The sequence below is a fragment of the Aphidius gifuensis genome, linkage group LG2 (assembly GCF_014905175.1).
Source record: "Aphidius gifuensis isolate YNYX2018 linkage group LG2, ASM1490517v1, whole genome shotgun sequence".
In the NCBI taxonomy this organism is placed as follows: domain Eukaryota; kingdom Metazoa; phylum Arthropoda; class Insecta; order Hymenoptera; family Braconidae; genus Aphidius; species Aphidius gifuensis.
Window position 1 is genome coordinate 2,917,700 of NC_057789.1, and position 19,675 is coordinate 2,937,374.

General features: G+C 22.0%; 3 protein-coding genes across 3 annotated transcripts; 1 reads left to right on the plus strand and 2 right to left on the minus strand.

Moving 5' to 3' along the window:
- Nucleotides 1–4,288: 4,288 nt before the first annotated feature.
- On the minus strand, nt 4,289–7,166 carry LOC122848319 (beta carbonic anhydrase 1). Its single transcript, XM_044146306.1, has 5 exons — nt 6,900–7,166; nt 6,141–6,225; nt 5,856–6,043; nt 5,590–5,781; nt 4,289–5,408 (listed from the first exon to the last, which is right to left on the minus strand). Exons 1-5 carry the CDS (start codon nt 6,990–6,992, stop codon nt 5,199–5,201), a joined length of 768 nt encoding a protein of 255 aa, XP_044002241.1. The 5' UTR covers nt 6,993–7,166; the 3' UTR covers nt 4,289–5,198.
- Nucleotides 7,167–7,353: 187 nt separating this feature from the next.
- On the minus strand, nt 7,354–9,733 carry LOC122848320 (ras-related GTP-binding protein A). Its single transcript, XM_044146307.1, has 6 exons — nt 9,407–9,733; nt 9,199–9,298; nt 8,752–9,136; nt 8,450–8,665; nt 8,258–8,373; nt 7,354–8,189 (listed from the first exon to the last, which is right to left on the minus strand). The coding sequence occupies exons 1-6, from the start codon at nt 9,416–9,418 to the stop codon at nt 8,098–8,100; spliced, it is 921 nt and encodes a 306-aa protein (XP_044002242.1). The 5' UTR covers nt 9,419–9,733; the 3' UTR covers nt 7,354–8,097.
- A 6,745-nt stretch (nt 9,734–16,478) lies between these two features.
- Nucleotides 16,479–18,175, plus strand: LOC122848321 (probable uridine nucleosidase 2). The gene is made up of 4 exons (XM_044146308.1): nt 16,479–16,668; nt 16,792–17,023; nt 17,199–17,627; nt 17,713–18,175. The coding sequence occupies exons 1-4, from the start codon at nt 16,586–16,588 to the stop codon at nt 18,022–18,024; spliced, it is 1,056 nt and encodes a 351-aa protein (XP_044002243.1). The 5' UTR covers nt 16,479–16,585; the 3' UTR covers nt 18,025–18,175.
- Nucleotides 18,176–19,675: the final 1,500 nt, after the last annotated feature.

The following is a 19,675-nucleotide window of genomic DNA, read 5'->3' on the forward strand; positions in this document are numbered from 1 at the left end:
TCAAATGTTGAAAAATCAGCAATCTATAATATATTGAAGAAAAAAAAAAAAATTATATCTCGTATAAATTTGCTTATTACAAATTCGTATTTAGGCGCCACAGATTTGCGACTGATATATAAATGGCCCACGTATACGTGATTATAATAAATACAATTGTTTCTATTATTTTATATATAAATATATATTTTCATTTGATTTAGATTTTTTTTTTTTCATGTTGCGCCATGATTATATACAGTTAAACGTTAGACTAACGGACCCAACACGTCGCCCCAAAATTTCGGTGGTCTAAAAAGTTTTTTTATTTTTTCCTTGATTGCTAGAACTCACGTGGCATTTATATTAAGTACTTCTAATCGTTCTATATTTTTAAATTTGTATCCAATATGATGTATGGCTGGTTGAATATTTTGTCTACCTTCTAATTAGTTTTTTTTTTTTTTAATTTATTTTTTCACTTCAAATATATTGAGGCCCAGCATATTTTAATTATCAAAATATTTTTTAAATTGTCATTTATGTTTGTTCAATAATTAATAATTATATGTAATATCTATGTATATTATTTTTTTCTAATTTATTTTACAACAAATGTAAATTATTTATTATTTAAAAAAAAAAATTATTTATTTATTTTTTGGATTAATTAGTTAATTAATTATTGTATTGAAAATTAAAATTTTTGAAAATATTTTTATGACAGTTAATTGAAGCTTTTGTTTAAATTGTTAATAATCAAATAAATTAATTGAATTAATTATTAACTATTGAAGAAATTAGTAGAAACGAAAATTGAATGAAAAAAAAAAATGAAATAAATTGACCAATTATAGTTGAATTTTATTTCTCTTTTTTTTTTCCATTGATTGTGTGATTCTTAACGAATATATACAAATAATATCAATTGTTATAAATAGTTTTTAATTTTTTTTATACTGTTTGGTTGAAGAAAAGACCGCACAGCCGCACTCGTGTGTGTCCAAGCATAAATTCTTCGCATATAGCCACTAGAATTACAGTTTTGGTCTATACATTTTTTTCCTTTTTCATATATATTTTTTTTTTATATCTATTTAAAATTGAGTTCATAAATTATTTTGTCACATTTTAAATACAATAAAAAATATATATAATTTAATTGAAGGTAAACAAACATAATAGTTAATAGCAATTTTCTATTTTTTTCAAATTTAAATTTCTGCATTTTTTTTTTTTAGTAATTTAAAATTTATTACTAGTAAAAAAGTGTTTGCCCAGTGTGTAAAAAATAAAGAGACATATTTTTAGTATATATAATTAACAGTAAAGAGACACTTGATATTTTTTTTTGTTAATTATTTAAACAGGATGTTTTTGCACTTGCTCTTTCTTACTTTTAACGTAACAATTTAATTTAAATAAATTTTTAAGATTCTTAATTATCTGTTAAATATATTTATTTAATTTTTCTTCAAATTCTTCTTATCTATTTGAAGATAAATAATGATAACAATTCTCGAGAGACGAGTATGTATATTTCGTACAAATCAAAAATGCTTTCTCTTTTAAATGTTAATTTTTTTTGTAAACGTTTTTTTTTTTTTCTTACTCCATGGTATTTCTCAGAAAATTTTTTGAAGATTGAGGTCAAAGAGGAGTCTTAACAATTCGTTGATGCAACAAGCAAAATTTTTTTCCTGACAAGGTCAGACTAGGAGACAATGTATCTTGTATTTGATGGTTGATTTTTACCACCTAACCGACAAGTGTGTTTGGTTCAATAGACAACCCAATATATATTGTAACAAGAAAAAAAAATATAAAGAAAAAAAAAGGACAATAAGATAAAAGCTAAAATAAATTGAGAAAAAATAAAATACAGAATAGAAGCATATATTTTGACGAATTTTTCATGCCAAAACGAATTGGTTTTTAAGTGGTTTCACTTATATTTTTTTTTTTTTTTCACGGTTCATCTTGACACTACCAGCTTCCTGGTTCAAATATATTTTTTTTTTTCATTTTGGAGCATCTCCCACTGTGACGACAGTTCAATCTTAAGCCACAAACCACGCAAGGTGTATCGAAGGTACAGCATTGTTGAGACATCCCATCCATTGTCACATACATGACATTGAAAAAAAAATAAAATAAAATGAAAAGGAAAAAAACAAAAAGCCTCTATGTGGTAGACCAAAATATTGCAACTGAATTTTTCAACTAGATACACATTAAAACATCATTAATTAAATGAAAAAATCCAAGAGGTTAATGAATTTGTAAAATTATTTTGCTAAAAATTACTTGGAATTATTTTAAAAAATTATTTCAGTAATTTTTTTTACAATCGGTTTATTCAAAATTACAATTAAAATCATTGAATTTTGTTTATTTAAAAAAATTTATTTATTCTTCAAATTGGGTGTATAATATCATCGAAAAATCATCATTAAAATCTTTAAAAAAATTTTTTAAATTCACAAAAAATCCCTCTGAAAAACAAAATAAAATATCACCTATAAAAAAAAATTAATTTCAGTTTTTTAAAAATATTCCTAAACATTGGTCAAAAATGAAATAAAAAAATATATAAACATTATTAAAATGGTGTTAATATAAAATGAAAGTAAAGCGGCTAATTTTTCCTTAATTGGAGAAATTTCATACATTTATGTACATAATTAATGAATTTATTTAATTTATAATTAATTACAAGGATAAAACAGACAGTGTTTAAACAATATTAATTTTTTTTTTAAATACAAAACAAACAAAATGAATTACAAAAATAATTGAAAATGAAAATCATAAACATAAATAATAGAAAAACAAAAAAAAAAAAAGAAAAAAAGAAATAATAAACATAAAATTTTTTAATGAAAAAGAAATGAAAAGTTTAAGGTATAATATATGAAAAAAAAAATATAAAAAAATATAAAAATAAATTTCCAGGTATTTATGTATACGTACTATGTTGAATTTATCATCTAGAAATAGATTGTTGATTCGCATTTAATTCCGCTAAGCGAGAGTTTCGCTGTGCGCACATCGTTTCTTGCACTTTCCTCAAGTTGATTTTTTGGTCTAAACCGTTACGTTCCCATGATTCATGCGGCGAAGCATGGAACCCGGTTTTTTTTATATTTTTTAAAATTTAATTTTTTATTTAACTTTATTATTATTATTATTATATTTATTTTTTGGTAGAGGCCCAAAGTACCCAGCTTGATTTGGGCCAGTGTGCCAAGTGTCTACTAAAATAAACCTACGGTACTTGGATTTTATTATTCATCATGATCATCATCGTCGTCATCATCAACATCATCAAAAATATAAAGTACATTATATATATTTTCAATATACAATTGTTTGTTTGAATTTTAATTTTATACTTTTACTCCGGTACAAGTTTAATAATGTTGATCTAGTCTTTACTCTTTTTATGATTTATAATTTTTTATTTTTTTTTCTCTTTGATTTATATTAAACTCAAGAGCACAAAATAGATTAAATAAATTAGATAAATTTTTAATATATTTCAAAGTATAAAATTAAATAAATAAATAAATTATTTTGTAAATTTTAAATTATAAAAAATTATGATGGTAATGATAATTAGTTGAACATTTAAAAATGATGAATAGTATAATTTTATAAAAAGATAATGATTATTTTTATTTAGAAAAAAAATCATCATGTTTGTTTTTTTTTCAACAATCAGTCAGGTAAATTTGTTAAATGTGCGTTGAAGTTTTTGATGATGATGATGATGACGTTGTTCTTCACTTGGTTGTTTTGCTTTCTCTTTCGGGAGTGGCATGCTCTAGTTCACGCTCACCACAAGTCTGCACACACGTGTCTTTTTTTTATTTTTTTTTATTATTTATATATACAATGCACAAAAACTATTAAACATTTAACAAAAATAATTTAATTTTTTCTTTTTTTTCATATGTTTATGCATACATTGTTAATGAAAATTTAAATTAAAATGATAGTTCAAAATTTGACATGATTTACTATTTAAAATTGATCAAAAAAAATTAATTAAACAATCAAAATAAATCTACAATTATTGCTTTTATTTTTTTAATTAAAATATAAATTTATAAAATAAATTCCCAAAATTTTTATCAACTAGATATTATTATTATTTATCAATTTTATTTTTACATTTTTAATTGTCGAAAAAATTGCAAAGATATGAACGAAATTCGTCCAAAAAAAATTGATAAATAATTTTTTTTTTAAATTAATTTATTACTAATAATAATAATAATCAATTACATTAATTTTGTTAATTATATTAGCTTTAAGTACGTTTAATTTTAAATTTTTTAAAGCTACAATTTCAATTTATTTTAACTCAGTTAATTTTAAACGAAAAAAAAATTAAATAAGCATTCATAAAGGCACTTACGCTTCTTTAATTTGAATGATATTTGAAAATACTTATAATTACATGTATATATATTTATAAAAAGTAGAACGAACGAGTTTTTAATAAAAGCAATGAATGCCAAATAGCTTAAACTTTCTTTGGTGTCTTGGATGACCAGTCATCTGTTGGCATATGGCTGTGGTTTTTATATACAACCAATGAAACAAGATAAGTACCCTTGTCCTTTGGGGACAACTTGATAATCATGCTTTGCTACTTTGTGTATATGACGAGAAAGTAAAACATTATTTATAACAGCCAATTCAAAATCCATATGTTATATATCCAATAAATTGATCACACACACACGTTATTTAAATAGGTCTGCTATTTTTATTTATTCACTTTCTTTATATACCATCACTCATCATAATTTTATAAAAAAAAAATAAAATGTCAATCGCATTACGTTAGAATATATATTTTTTTTATTTAAAAAAATATTACAAATATAATTTTTTTTTTTTTCTTTAAATAATAGTTAACAAAAAATATTATAAACAATTAACTGTATAATAATTTAATAATAAATATTTTTCATATGTATATTAAAAAAATATTCAAAAACAAATTATAAATTTATTTTATTTTTACTTTTTTCAACAGGTACGAAAGTTCTACTTGATATTTTAATTCGTTGATTTAAATTTTTTTTTGTTTTCATTTGATTATTATAATTGAACACTTTGATTAATTATTGATAATATAAAATTCATCTAAAAATGCAATTTTAAGTAAAAAAATGTTTAATTAAATTTATTTATGTATTTTCGTTTTATGAATAATATTTTTTGATTTCTTTTAATAATGGAGTTTCTGTTAATTCATTTATTTCAACAAAACGTTTATTACCACGACTGAAGTAATAGATATCACCAGTGTAAATATCAAACCATAATGCATGAATATGAAGTTCATGACGTTCTAATCGTTTTTTTAAAAAACCATATGATGCAACGTTTTGTAATTGTTGAAGTGTATTTATCTGTAAAAAAGGATCAAATTTATAATTAATAAAAATAGAGAAATATGTGGACCTCAAAAAAATAATAAGAAAACAAATTGGTAAACCCAAGACAGTGAAAAATACAAATTTAAAAATTATAAAAAAATTATTCAACAGTTTTTTTAAAAACTAATTAGATATTTAATTAATTAAAAATTACCTGTGAAAGTTTATCTTCAATTGCAAATTTATCTTCTGGATCAATATATGCAACAAATTTTCGCATTGGTGTTTCAGCTTGGAATATTATTGGCTCACGAAAACCACTAATTTCAAGTTGTTGAAATTTTGATAAACTACTGCTAGCATGTGCACATAGCCATGCTCTCAATGGTGATATTCTTCTATTGATCTATTTCAATTGAAAAAATTTAATAACTAAATGTATTTAATTAATTATGGTAAATTTATTTATAAACTAATTACTTTTGATGCAAATTCTTCATCACGTAGTGCATATAATAAATTCATAGCTTTGCAATCACTGTGTCCACAAACAATAACATGTCTAATGTCATTGACAACACATCCAAGCTCCAGTGCAGCTGGTTCACACATTTCTAATTCATCAGAAAAATGCTGAGAGTGTGGTACCACATTTCCTGCATTTCGCACTTGAATTTTTTGATAAAAAACAATTATATTAGTTTTATTATTGTCAAATTTATCATATAAAATTAAATTAATTACTAAATATGGATTTTAACATACCAACAAACATGTCACCAACATTTGTTTCTGTAAATCTAGTTGGTATCATCCGGGAATCCATGCATGTAAAAAATACTGCTTTTGGCTGTTAAAACAAGATTAGAAAAAATTAATATTAATATTAATTCAAAGTTTACATATTAAATCTAATTATTTTATTATTATTTAGGGATTGATTTTTCTATTTTTATTGACTCACGTGTATCAGACGTGTTGACAAAAAAATATCTATAAATTAATAATTGCCTCCTGCATTAGAAATTGAATATTTTTGTCTAATTTTTTTTGCATTAAGTCAGTTGAAATATCAACTTATTATTCAGTCAAATTTTTATAATTAAACTTGAATATTAACAACAAAGAAATTAACAATTAAAAATAATAAATTGACTTTTTTTTTTTAACGTTTATACAAGTAGATAATTTTTTTTTATATTTATTATTTTTTTATTGTTATTATTCAAGTTTAATTACTAAAATTAATCAGGCAAATAAGATTGTATTTTAACTCACGTATTGCAAAAAAAAAAACAAAGAAAAATGTTTATTTTTAAATGCTGGAGGTAATAAACAATATTTAATTTTTGATAGTCTGACACAGTAGAAATACAAGAATACAGTTTTTTGTTTTCGTTCGAATGAGTAAATTCGAACGATAAATATTCCATATTTAAATTAAATTCCAATGAATTATTGATTTGCATTTCAAGGACAAATATTATTAAATTTTATTATTTATTATTATTTTTAATAACTCACCTCAGGATGATCACGAACTCGTTGAAATTGTTTGACCATTCCTTCTCTATGACACTGTCTGTATTTCATTATCCCTTTGATTATTCTGTCCATCTCAATAAATAAATCTAATTATTATTAAATAAAAAATAAAAAAAACAATATTGTCACGTTAGACACAACAAATCCATTCGTCCAACTGATGTGATGATTATAACTTGATGAATAAACACAAATCCGCCATTTACTCAATAAACCAGCTGTCAATCACCCGCGAGTTTTTAAAACTCTCAACTCTTTCTGTATAAATAAATAATAAAAAAATAAAAAAGAAATTATTAATCCACTAATTTACAATTTATTTCTATTGTTATTAACAATAATTTAAAAAATCAATCAAGTAAAAAGAAGCTTGAAATTTAATTTTAATGAATTTTATTTTGTTTTTTTATTAACTGAAAAAATTATGAAGATATTTAAAGTGTTCAAATGTTTTATTAATTTTTTTTACAATTATTAAAACTATTTAATTTAAAAATACATATTTAACAAAACCACTTAATTATTTTGTGGATATTATATTATAATTATTATAAGCATAATTTTAATTGATGGTTCTGTTTTTTCATAAAAATTTTACTTATAAAATTATTGCATTATTTTTACTAATTAATTTACGAAAAATAAAAATAAACAAATTATATCATTACTACACTTATTAAATTTAAAAAAAAAATATATAAATTTGTCATCTACGTTAACATAAATTTCTTTAAAATTACAATGAAAATAATATAACAAAAAAAAAAAAATCAATTGAAAAAAAAAAAGCCATGTATTTGAAAGATAAATTCTTTAAATTATGGAAAATAAATTTAAACGAAAAAAAAGTTACGAAAAAAGTTAAAATTATTTTTATAATATTAGTTGAATATTTTTTTTTCTTTTTCAAATTTAATTCAAATGGATTTTTTTTATAAATTTAATTATCAAGCATTTGTAAGACTTGATATTTTTTTTTTTAAATTTTTTTAACAAACAAAAGACAAGAATTAGTAGTACCTCGAAAAGAAAAAAAAAAAAAAAAACATCCAACATGTTTTAGTTGTTTCAAGGTAATTTTCCATATTATAATTTAGATAAAAATAATAAAAAAAAAAAATTAAAACCAATCAAGTTTTGGGACTCGAACGACAGCTCGTCGAGTCCGGGCTGATTTCTATCCAGTCAGTGCTGAACTTTGACTTGCTCTTTCAAGTTTTTCAAAATGTTTTCTAGCATTACGAATATTAATAAGTGTTGCTGCTGATGCTGTAATGAATGAATATTCAAATTACATATAATAATCTCTTCTAAAAAATCAAATAATAAATACTTACGAATTCCTGGATCTGACATGATGACCATGACATAAGTATTTGAAGTAAAAACATCAATAAAAGCAGCAAAATTTGAATTTCTCACTTCCATACTCATAAATTGTGATGCAAGTTTGCTAAGAAAAAATGATTAAACAAATTCCATTAATAATTATCAACCATTTAAAATAATATTTAATAAATTGAATTTACCTGCAACTTAATTTAAATTGTTTAATAATATTTGATACTTTTTCAAAACGATGAACATCCTTGTGAAATGCTCTTTGACAATGGCTAATAACTAAAAATGTTGCTCTTTCAAATAATAAAACTTCATCAGCATCAATAATATTTGCAAATTGATTTAAACTTTGTTCCAATTCTTTGACATTTGGAATGAGCATATAAACAATTGATGACCAAGCTCTAAATAATTTAATAAATCAATTACAATTAATTAATTACAACTAATAAATAAATTTTATATTTAAAATAATTAATTTCAATTTTACCTGTATAATGTTTCATCCCAAATACTTGTTCTAAAACAAGTACATTCAAGAGGTAAACTTAATCTTTTTAAATCTTCTTCTCTTTCACGAAATATATGATCTCTTTGATCTTCTTGTACTAAATCCATTTTATGTACAAGACAAAATATTCTAGCATCTGGACTATTTTGTAATATTGCCTCTAAACAACTTTGATAATAATGCATATCTTTATCTAGCTCTCTTGATTCAACATCAAATACATAAATCAATACTTCAACATTTCTAAATATATTGTCTCTTTGTGAGGCAAAATAATTTTCCATAAATGCTTCTTGACCACCACAATCCCATAGATTAAGCACCAAATTACCAAGAAAACGTACATGACTGTGTTCAACATCAACTAAACAATTAAAACAAAATATTAATTAAAGATTTCAATATCAATTTTAAATATCAACTTACTTGTTGCACCAAGACGTCGTGTATCACGAGCAATATAATTTGCAAAAATTATACTTCTCATACTTGTTTTTCCTGAACCACTTTTTCCCATCAACAATACCTACATCATCAAAAACAAAATCACAAATTAAACGTCAAATTAAATATACAAAAGTATAAATAAAAAAACAACTGGTAATTATAATTGATTAAATTAATTAAAACAAACCTTTTTCTTCATTTTTAATAGTATTTTATTTATTTTTTTATATCAAAAAATTGGTGGTTATGATGGTGTTTGTGATTGTTAATTATTTATCTATGCAAACAATTACAAAGTGTGATTAATTTTATATTTTTATCACTCGAGGTTAGATGAAGTATCCTGTATTCATTATAGATTATTAATATTTAATATGGAGTTTGTCAACAAAAGGGGTGTTGCTGCTGATCTGAGAAAATATATTATTATCATTTATCTTTTTTTTTATTGCTTACTTTGGCTTACTTTATTATTGTTTTTTTTTTTTTTTTACTGTTTTTTACTATTGCGTCAGTTGAAGGTTTTGTCAAGTGACGACATCCAGCGATGAAATTATAATTTTGATGGTAATGTAGTTTCCAATAAAAACCGCGATTAATTTAAAAATTAATTTAACATTTATTTTGAAATTATTTAATATTTATTTAAAAAATTATTTAAGTATTAAATTATTATTTATTTATATTATTGAATAATTAATTTTTTAAAAATCGCCAAAAAATTGTATTCGTTTGAAGTTATATAAATAATCACCTGATTTTTTTTTGTCATTAAAAATATAGATTAGACTTTTGTCGGCAACCTACTTGATAATGATTTCCGGAAATTCCCAAAACTCATTAGCAAAAATATGAATGGACAATCGATCTCAATAGAAAATCAGATGTTTTTTTTTCTTCTGATCATTATAAATTGTATTTTTCAAAAAGTATAAATAAAAAAACAATCAACGTCTTGAACCAGTTGGCCTGGTGATCATCATGAAGTGTATTGTAATTTTTTTAATATGTATTTCTGCATCGAGTGCATTAAAAGTTTCTCCAGATACTGTATTACAATGTGACTTTAAAAAAAATACTTTTTATACTTGCAAAGATCATGATACATTGCACAGAGTTTTCACTCACAACAATTCTAATCGTGAAGTTTATATAAAAGACAAAGAAATATCAAGAATCATGCCTGATGTTTTTGAGAATTTAAATATCACTCGATTGATATTAGAATTATCACCAACGAAATTGGATCTTGTACCAGACTCATTCAACGGTTTACCAGCATTGACAGATTTACAATTTAAATCAGGTATTGTTCCACTAAAACCAAGTATTTTTCGAGCACTGAGATCAACTTTGACATCACTGGAAATAATAATTGATACACCATTCAATGCAACTTTGCAAAATGCACTGTTAGGAAATGGAAAATTAAAAAATCTTACAATTTCTCACAGTAATTTATCAGCTATTACTCCTGGAACTTTTAATAATTCAAATTGGCAAATAATAAATCTTCAATTGATGAAAAATAAAATTTTTCTCATTCCAAAAAATACATTTAAAACGATGTACACACTTAAACACTTGGTTATATTTTCAAATGAGTTGAAAGTCATTGAAAGTGACAGTTTTAATGGTTTGTTTCAACTAGAAGATTTGTCAATTACTTCAAACCAGCTGGCTTTACTGAACAATGGTGTCTTCAATGGTCTATCAAAACTAAAAATTCTAGATCTTTCAAATAATCAAATTGAAATTATTGGAATATTTGTATTTGAAAATTTAAATTTATCTGAGCTTTATTTGAATAAAAATAAATTGAAAATTCTTAATTATGGATGTTTTAATAAGCTTAAAATGTTGAAGATACTTGGATTGGCTTATAATGAGATACTCTATATTGAAGCTCAAACATTTGCTGGATTAAATCTTCAAGAATTGAGACTAGAAAAAAATAAACTTGATGTTATTGGACCAATGGTGTTTAGTAATTTAGCAACCAAACAACTTTATCTTTCTAATGACAGTCAAATTATAAAAATTGTAAAAGAAGCCTTTTTAGAATCAAAAATTGAAACACTGTATCTGTATAATTTTAAAACAATTGATAATTTTTTTCTTAAACTGCCAATTTTAAATATTTATCGAGACTATGTTGTTCTTTAATTATTCCTTTCAAATTTTATTACTATTATCTGTTATTCAATAATTTAAATTTATAAAAATTTATTAAAAATTAAATAATTAAATTGTTTAAAAAATGATAATCACAAAGCAGCCATGTATTTTCGTTGTCAAAAATTATAATTTACTGTTTTTTTAATTAATTTTTTTTTTATCCTTCATTTTTATTGTCCTGTGTGACTTAATATATAAAAAAAAATTAATGTAATATTAGAAATAAAGGAAAATAAATAATATAAAATATTTATAGTCTGAGTACATTAATTTTACATGTATAAACTAAATTGACTCGAATAAAATTGTTGACACTCCATTAATAGAATAATAAAATTCAACATACCAGCTATTTCCCACGTAAACAAAAATACAAAAAAAAAAAAATATATATTTTAGTTTCATTTTGAGTGTCATTATCTACACAAGTGCTCTGAAATTGATTTGAAAAAAAAAAAAAATAAATTAACTCATTTTAAATTAAAATCATGGTTAAAAAAATTAACAAAAAAATTAAAAGAAATAATTTTTCAATTTTAATAGCTTTTGTTAGTATCATAATGTTTGTGTACAGTATCTACGTAAATACTTTCTTCAGTAATCAACCAAATTTTATGTTGTTTGCTGGAATTAGAAATTTTTTTATCACACTTGCTATAAATGCTAATTCAATAATACAATGGATCAATAGAAAACGGATTAAATCAGTTAGAAATCGTCTTGATAGTTATGATGTTTTTTCAAATTTTAAAAATAGCAATACTAGTATTTTATTAAAAAATTTTAGCACAGTTTTTTTGTTAATTGCATCGATTTATTGGATGCTTGTTGGTTTTCTAACATACACACAAGCTAAAGTATTCAATATTTATATTGGAATTTCATATTGTGTTTATTGTTTTGTAATGAACCAGCCAATCATTGAGTTTTTTTCATTTATATTGATGGTTTATCGAAGATTCAATCATTTACATCAATCAATTTTGTCACTGGGTAATGTTTATCGATTTTTATTGTTTAGAAAATTTACAATTTTCTTTTATAATTTTTAAAGATTATTAATATATTTTCCTTGTATCTAAATTACACAATTTTGTCATGTAAATAGTCTTAATTTTATAATGAAAAAAAAAAGAAGAATGAAAGTGTATAGAAAAAAATAAACACATACTTTAAATACTTTTAAAAAAATATATAGAAATATGTAGATTATTTACATTAAAATTAGAATTTACTAGCTTTAAAAAATATTTTTTTAAACATGAAAACTCTTTTTTTTTTTTCTCAATGTAAAAGCTAATAAAAATAATAATTTTGTTTTTTTTCTTTACAGAATTATTAGATGCAAAAAATGATGTTATAAGAAACAAAATATTTAATAATATAAGCTTGAATAAAGTACGTTCAATACATTACAATTTATCAACAGCTGCAACTGAAATTAATAAATTATACTCAATTCAATTTCTTTTTTGGATAACAGCATTTTCGATAGATTCTATTTCAAGAATTTATAATTTAACTTTTGACAATAGTATTCATTATGAAATTCATTTGCGAAATATGTTAATTGTAATTGCATTTTTCATTCATATATTTATGTTAACATATTTTTGTTATCTAACAAGTTACGAAGTGAGTTTAAATTTTTTATTATTAATATTTTTATCACTTTTCTAAATTGTTTAATTATTATTTTTTAATTTTTTATCTAGGCAAATTATATTTCAAATGTCGTTTGTTCAACTTATACAATAATTCCATGGCCTTCAAATGTAAACAAAACAATTATAAATTTATTTATTTACTTATTGTTATTTATAAAATAATTGTTGTTATTTATTTTTTAAACAGGATAATCGAAAAGCAGCTATGTATTTTTCTTCTCATAAATTATATTTTACTATTTTTGATTTGTTTCCTCTTCATCCTTCGTTACTATTATCAGTAAGTATATTTTTTTTAAACAATTAGATTTTATTTAAAATACCTGTTAATATATTCACAGGTTATTGGAGCAATCACAACATATTCAATAATTTTAAAAACAACAATCGATTGAATTAAAAATATTTTTAAAACCAATAATTACCACAAAAAACTATTAAACTTTTTCTTTGAAAAAAAAATTATCGAAAACACTCCATCAATAAATTTATACAGTCAAAAATCAACAGTTTAATTTTAATTAATTTATACAAAATTATTACTCAGTAATTAACATGTATATTATTAATAAAAAAATAAAAGATGTATCCACTAAATTTGAGTACAAAAAAAAAACGTTTTTTTTCAAACACATCATTTTTATTTTTATATTGTATATTAATGTACAATAATGATAATCAAAAAATATAAATAAAAATGTAACAAAATAATTAGTTGACAAATAAAAATTGAACAAATAAAATAACATGAATTTTTAATGATTTGTGAGTTTAAGTAAATGAATTTTTTATTAACGCCAAGTTAAACAGAAAATAAAATTATCATTTTGACTAATGGAATATCATTACTCTATAATTACTATTGATAGTCCACTAATTTTTATTGATCCACTTTTACCACAAAATTCCCAGTATGTTTTTAAATTTCACTATTAACACAAGTCAATTAAAATTATTTTTATATTTTTTTTCACTATGATCATAAGAATACAAAATAAATTAATTTCAGTTATAATTATAATTTTAACAAGTATAATATTATTTTCATACAGTGTTTACGTTAATTCTTTTTACAAAGATGATATAAAATTTATGTATTTAGCCGGAGTTAGAAATTTCTGTATTACAATTACGATAAATGCAAATTTCATAATACAGTGGATTAAAAAAAAACGTTTAAAAAAAGCTCAAGATTGTCTTGATAATTATGATACATTTACAAATTATCAAAATAATAATAGACTTAATAATTATTATTTCAAAAATATATTTATGTTTATAACTATTTTTTATTGGATTATTATTGGCTTTATGACTTATTCACAAGTGAAAAAATTTCATATTTATTTTGCTTTTTCGTATTTTTTTTATGGCCTATTTGGGACAAAACCAGTCGTTGAATTTGCTGGTATTTTATTGATGATTTATCAGAGATTTTGTCACTTGTATCAATCAATTTCATCTAATGGTAAGTATTTTTAATTCGTTCCCATTAATAATTATAAAATCATTTCTAAAAAGTGCATTACAAGAACTGCAAAGTAGTTTTAGATAATTTATGTTTTAAATTAATATAGTAATTGTTGTGTGTCTTCAAGTAAGCATCAGATTTTCATTAACAGACCGACGATAGTTTCGGCTGTAATGAGAGGAATTTAATCATTGATCATTTCCCAAATATCATCATCTGCATAGTGGATCAGTAATAATCCTACTGAAGACAAATTTCTATCCTTTTCTGCGAGTTACTAGACACATTTCGTTTGACTAATCACGAGTGAAAAAAAAAATTATTATGATGACACCTAGCGGATGATTAGTTAACTCAAAACTAATATATATTTTTCTAAATTTCTAATGTTTTCTAACTACCTTGCATCCAAGTATTTTTTTTTTATTTTTTTCCATTCACCATAATTTTATAGACATTTTAATTTATCATTACAACATTAGGATGATTTTTTTTTATTTAAAAAATTCATTTGTTGTGTAAAATAGTTAAATCAATAATGAAAATTATTAATATTATTTTTTTTTGTTTAAATAATTTGCAGATAGAAAAATTATTGTAATGAGAAATGAGAAATCCGGTGATATAAAATTTGTTTGGTCAATGCATCATTATTTATTCACTGCTGCAAATGAAATTAATAAATTATATGCAGTTCAATTTCTTCTTTGGATAGCTGTATTTTTTGTTGATTCACTTTCGAGGATTTATAATTTAACAACAATTATTGGTAATGATGATACTGTTGTTATGGTTGCTCGTGACATAACAATAACTATATCATTTTTTGTCTATGTTTATGTTATGACATATTTTTGTTATCTAACTAGTAATGAAGTGAGTTTTATAATTTTTTCTATTACTATTTTTATAGTTACTTATTGTAAATTTTTTTAGATTATTTATTTATAAATTTATAATGAATTTATTATTCAGGCAAATAAAATTGGCAATGAAGTTTATTCAATTTTTTCAATGGCGTCTCGAACAACTGATGTAAATGAAAATTATTATATTTTATAGTTTTAATTGTTTATATAATTTATATTGTTAATATTTAATTGATGATATATTTTTTTGATTTAAATTTTTTATAGGATAATCACAGAGGAGCCATGTATTTTCATACTCAAAAATTACATTTTACTGTTCTCGATTTGTTTTCTATTCATCCATCTTTACTATTGTCTGTGAGTATTTAAAAATATATCATAAAATTAATTTATTCAATTGATAAAATTTTCGGTTTTAGATTTTAGGTGTAATGGCAACATATTTAATTATTTTACGATCTTGAAATAGTAAAATCAATTTCTTATTGAAAAATAAAGTGGATAATTTTATTTGTAAATTTGAATATTCATTTGTAATTATTGTAAAATAAATAATTATCTCCGGTTATTATAAATAATATAAATAAATGAAACAAAAAAATTAAAATATTAAATATATTTAGAAAATAATAAAATTATTTTTAAATTTATAATATATATATACTCTGCTATATCGAAATAAAAATACTTTTTAATTATTTTGTTATTCTATTTTTTTGTTTGTCGTAGAGAAAAAAATATAATAATAATTTCGAACGTTTGAAAATTAATAAAATATTTTAATAATACTATTTCTATATGAAATATTTTATTTTTAAAATATTTAATCATTATAAAACAATATGTAAATAAAAAAATATCTCAACACATTTATAAACGACATTAATATTCACATTTAAAAATTCTGATAACATCGAGATTTAGTGTCTATAATACACACATTTGCACACATTTGCACGAGTTTACAACACTTTTATATACATGTATTGATGTATACATATATATACCTTATCATTTCCAACTTTAATAATAGTAATAATAATAAATAGCCAGACTATCAACGTGTGAGACACACACGTGACACGTTGCTCATTTTAAGGTCATTCTCCTTAATGAGTAGTCGATATATTACTTCTCGTAAAAAATTTTTGCTATAATTTTATTTTAAAAATAAATAAATGGAATTTACCAATATAAAAAATTTTTTTTTATTTTTTTTTATCATTGGATTGATAGCAGTGACTGCTATTTATTGCTACAGGTAATTATTATTATTCTAATAATAACAAATTTTTTAAATTATAAATTTACAGCAAAAAAAAATTGTATTATTTTCAAAAATATAATTAAGACAATTTTATTTTAAATTTTTTATATTTACCAGTAAGCCATCGGGACATCAAGAAGATGCAGAATCAGAAAAATTATTAATTGATACTGATGGTGGTCCAGACGATGCAGTTGCAATATTACTTGCAATATCTTCATTTATTTCTCGCAATAATAATACAAAAAAATTTGATATTGTTGGGATAACATGTACATATGGAAACGCATATTTAAAAGATGTTGAAAAAAATGTACTAAAAACCTTGACAATTGCCAATGTAACAAATGCAAGTATAAATTAAAAAAAAAAAAATGTAACTTGATTTATTTTTCTAGATATTTATTTATTTATTTATTCAAGGGCATATACTTAAGGGCATATACTTAAATAAATAAATAAATAAATATCTAGAAAAATTAATCAAGATATTAATTGTAAATGTTTTATTTTTTTGATTAAAGATACCTGTATATTCTGGTGCTGAAAAACCTTTGAAGAATAATTTTACTCTTGAAAATTATTTCGGAGCAGATGGATTTGGTGATTTTGTATTTGATAAAAATATAACAATTAATATTGACAGGTCAAAAAATGCAACAACGGCCTTGATTGATTTGGCTAAAATTCATTCAAAAAAATTAACAATATTAGCACTTGGACCATTGACAAACATTGCCGAGGCAATTAAATTGGATCCAAATTTTGTTGGCAATGTTAATAAATTTTACATAATGGGTGGAAGTATATCTGGTGGAGGAAATATGGGTCCAAATCTTGAATTTAATTTTATGCTTGATCCTGAAAGTAATAAAATTGTTTTGGATTCATTAAATGGTGAATCAAGCTATTTAATTCCTTGGGAACCATTATCCCAAACAAATATATCAACAGTAAATATTTTTTATAATACATTTAAAATTTCACATATTTTAAATTATCAAATCATTTAAACAAATTTATATTTAATTATTTTAGGAATGGAAACAAACAGCAATTGATAAAATGAATACAACAACAACTGAATTTTTAAGACTTGCTTTTGCTAAAACTCCAAAAAATCCTTTGTGGATTCCAGCTGATGCTTTAGCAGTTGCTGTTATCATGTGGAAAACTGAAAATTTTATTGAAAAAAAACAAGCAATTGTTAATTCAATTATTGATAAACCCCATTATGGTGAAATTAGTGTTAATTATACAACAAAAGTAGGAAACATTGCTATTGTTACAAAAATTAATGCTGATGAATTTAAAAAATTATTAATCGAAAAATTATCATTGTTTAAATAATAAAATATACACATTTTTTCTACATTATATTTAAATTGTAATTAACAGAAAAAAAATTTCAATAACAAGTTCAATTTTTTATTTTTTTTTTAATTATTAAACTGTATTTATTAAAAATAAAAAAATAAAAATTTATATTCAAATTAATTATTCAAATTTATTTATTGTTACTTAATTTAATTATTATTGACATACAACTATAACTATTATTTATTAAAACAGTATACTAATATTTATAATTAAAAAAAAAAAGAATTCATTGAGATAATTATTCTTACTTGTTCGATTAAAATTAAAATTATATAAAATTATTCATTTAAAGATCTATCATCGGTTGGTGGAATCGATTGTCTTTCAAATAGAGATTCATAAGTTGGTGGTGGATCAATATTTGGACAATTAGTTGGTGCTGAAATAACTGATATTTGCTGATTTAAAAAACTCCGAGGACGAACCTGATCATCATTCTGCACAGTATGACAAGAATTTTTTTTTATCTTCCAAAAATAAAATACTGTCAAAATAATAACTAAAATTATTATAAGTATTATTTCAACTATAATAATGTGCTCCCAAAAAAAATCATCACAATTTTTTTCATCATCACAAATTTGATCAGGACAATTTTTAATTCCATCGCAAATAAATTTTTTACTCAAACAAACATCATCAACACGTAAAGGACTAATTATAAGTTTATCAATTTTGTCTTTACTACAATCTGCAAAAAAAAAACATTAATACCATTGTTATTTTAAATTAAATGTATATTTTAAAATATAATTTTTTAATTTTAATTTTACTCACCACTGTATGTCGTGAAAACAATAACTAAATCATCATAATATTTTCGTTGTATACTTTTTTTAGAAAAATATATTGTCATTTGAATTTCACCATTATTTGAGTATACACCAAATTTATCATGTTTATAATATTTATTTATTTCATGTTTATTATTATCTAATGGCCATGTATTTATGTCTTTGTTATTTTGTTGAAAATGTCCACAGTATGGTCCTTGTTTAATATTAACATCAGTTTTAAACTAAAAATTAAAATAAAAATTTAAAAAATATCCTTACAAAATTAGCAAATTTATTATTATTCAAATAATATGAAAAATAAATATTTAAATAAATGTTACTTATTACTGACGAAAATAAAAAAAAATAAAACAAATAAAAAATTAATAAAATTATTTTTTAAAAATGTAAAAATTATCCAAGTTATTTTTTTTTTTTGTGATAAAAAATATGTCGACTTGTATAAAATTTTTTTGATATGTTAAGTTGCTAATTAATTGAATTGAAAATAATAATTTTTTAAATATTTACCTCAATGGAGTCACTGCAACAGTAATCGCCACAAAACGAGTCAAATTTCATACTTTGTACCATTGCAAATAATTTTTTTCCTGGTGGAGCTTTAATATTAAATGTGCAATTTAATGATACAACAGTATCAAGCCAATGAATAAGTTCATCAGGATGAAAAACTAATCCTGGCAATTCATAAATGTTATTCGAAAATGTTTTCAATGACTTTGGTGGTTTTTCTTTCGCGACTTGACTGCAATATTCCCAAAAACCACCTGTAAATAAAATAATAAAAAATAATAAATTAGTAAACAATAAAAAAAATTAAAACT

What these genes read in the sequence shown, in the direction of transcription:
- LOC122848319 (XM_044146306.1), bottom strand. Translation starts at nt 6,992, where the DNA reads ATGGACAGAATAATCAAAGGGATAATGAAATACAGACAGTGTCATAGA. An exon ending in ATGAAGAATTTGCATCAAAA is followed by an intron (nt 5,782 to 5,855) that starts GTAATTAGTTTA and finishes CAATTGAAATAG; the next exon opens with ATCAATAGAAGAATATCACC. An exon ending in TTGAAGATAAACTTTCACAG is followed by an intron (nt 5,409 to 5,589) that starts GTAATTTTTAAT and finishes CCTTTTTTACAG; the next exon opens with ATAAATACACTTCAACAATT.
- LOC122848320 (XM_044146307.1), bottom strand. An exon ending in ACGACGTCTTGGTGCAACAA is followed by an intron (nt 9,137 to 9,198) that starts GTAAGTTGATAT and finishes TTAATTGTTTAG; the next exon opens with TTGATGTTGAACACAGTCAT. An exon ending in TGGGATGAAACATTATACAG is followed by an intron (nt 8,666 to 8,751) that starts GTAAAATTGAAA and finishes TAAATTATTTAG; the next exon opens with AGCTTGGTCATCAATTGTTT.
- LOC122848321 (XM_044146308.1), top strand. Translation starts at nt 16,586, where the DNA reads ATGGAATTTACCAATATAAAAAATTTTTTTTTATTTTTTTTTATCATT. An exon ending in ACTGCTATTTATTGCTACAG is followed by an intron (nt 16,669 to 16,791) that starts GTAATTATTATT and finishes TATATTTACCAG; the next exon opens with TAAGCCATCGGGACATCAAG. An exon ending in CCCAAACAAATATATCAACA is followed by an intron (nt 17,628 to 17,712) that starts GTAAATATTTTT and finishes TAATTATTTTAG; the next exon opens with GAATGGAAACAAACAGCAAT.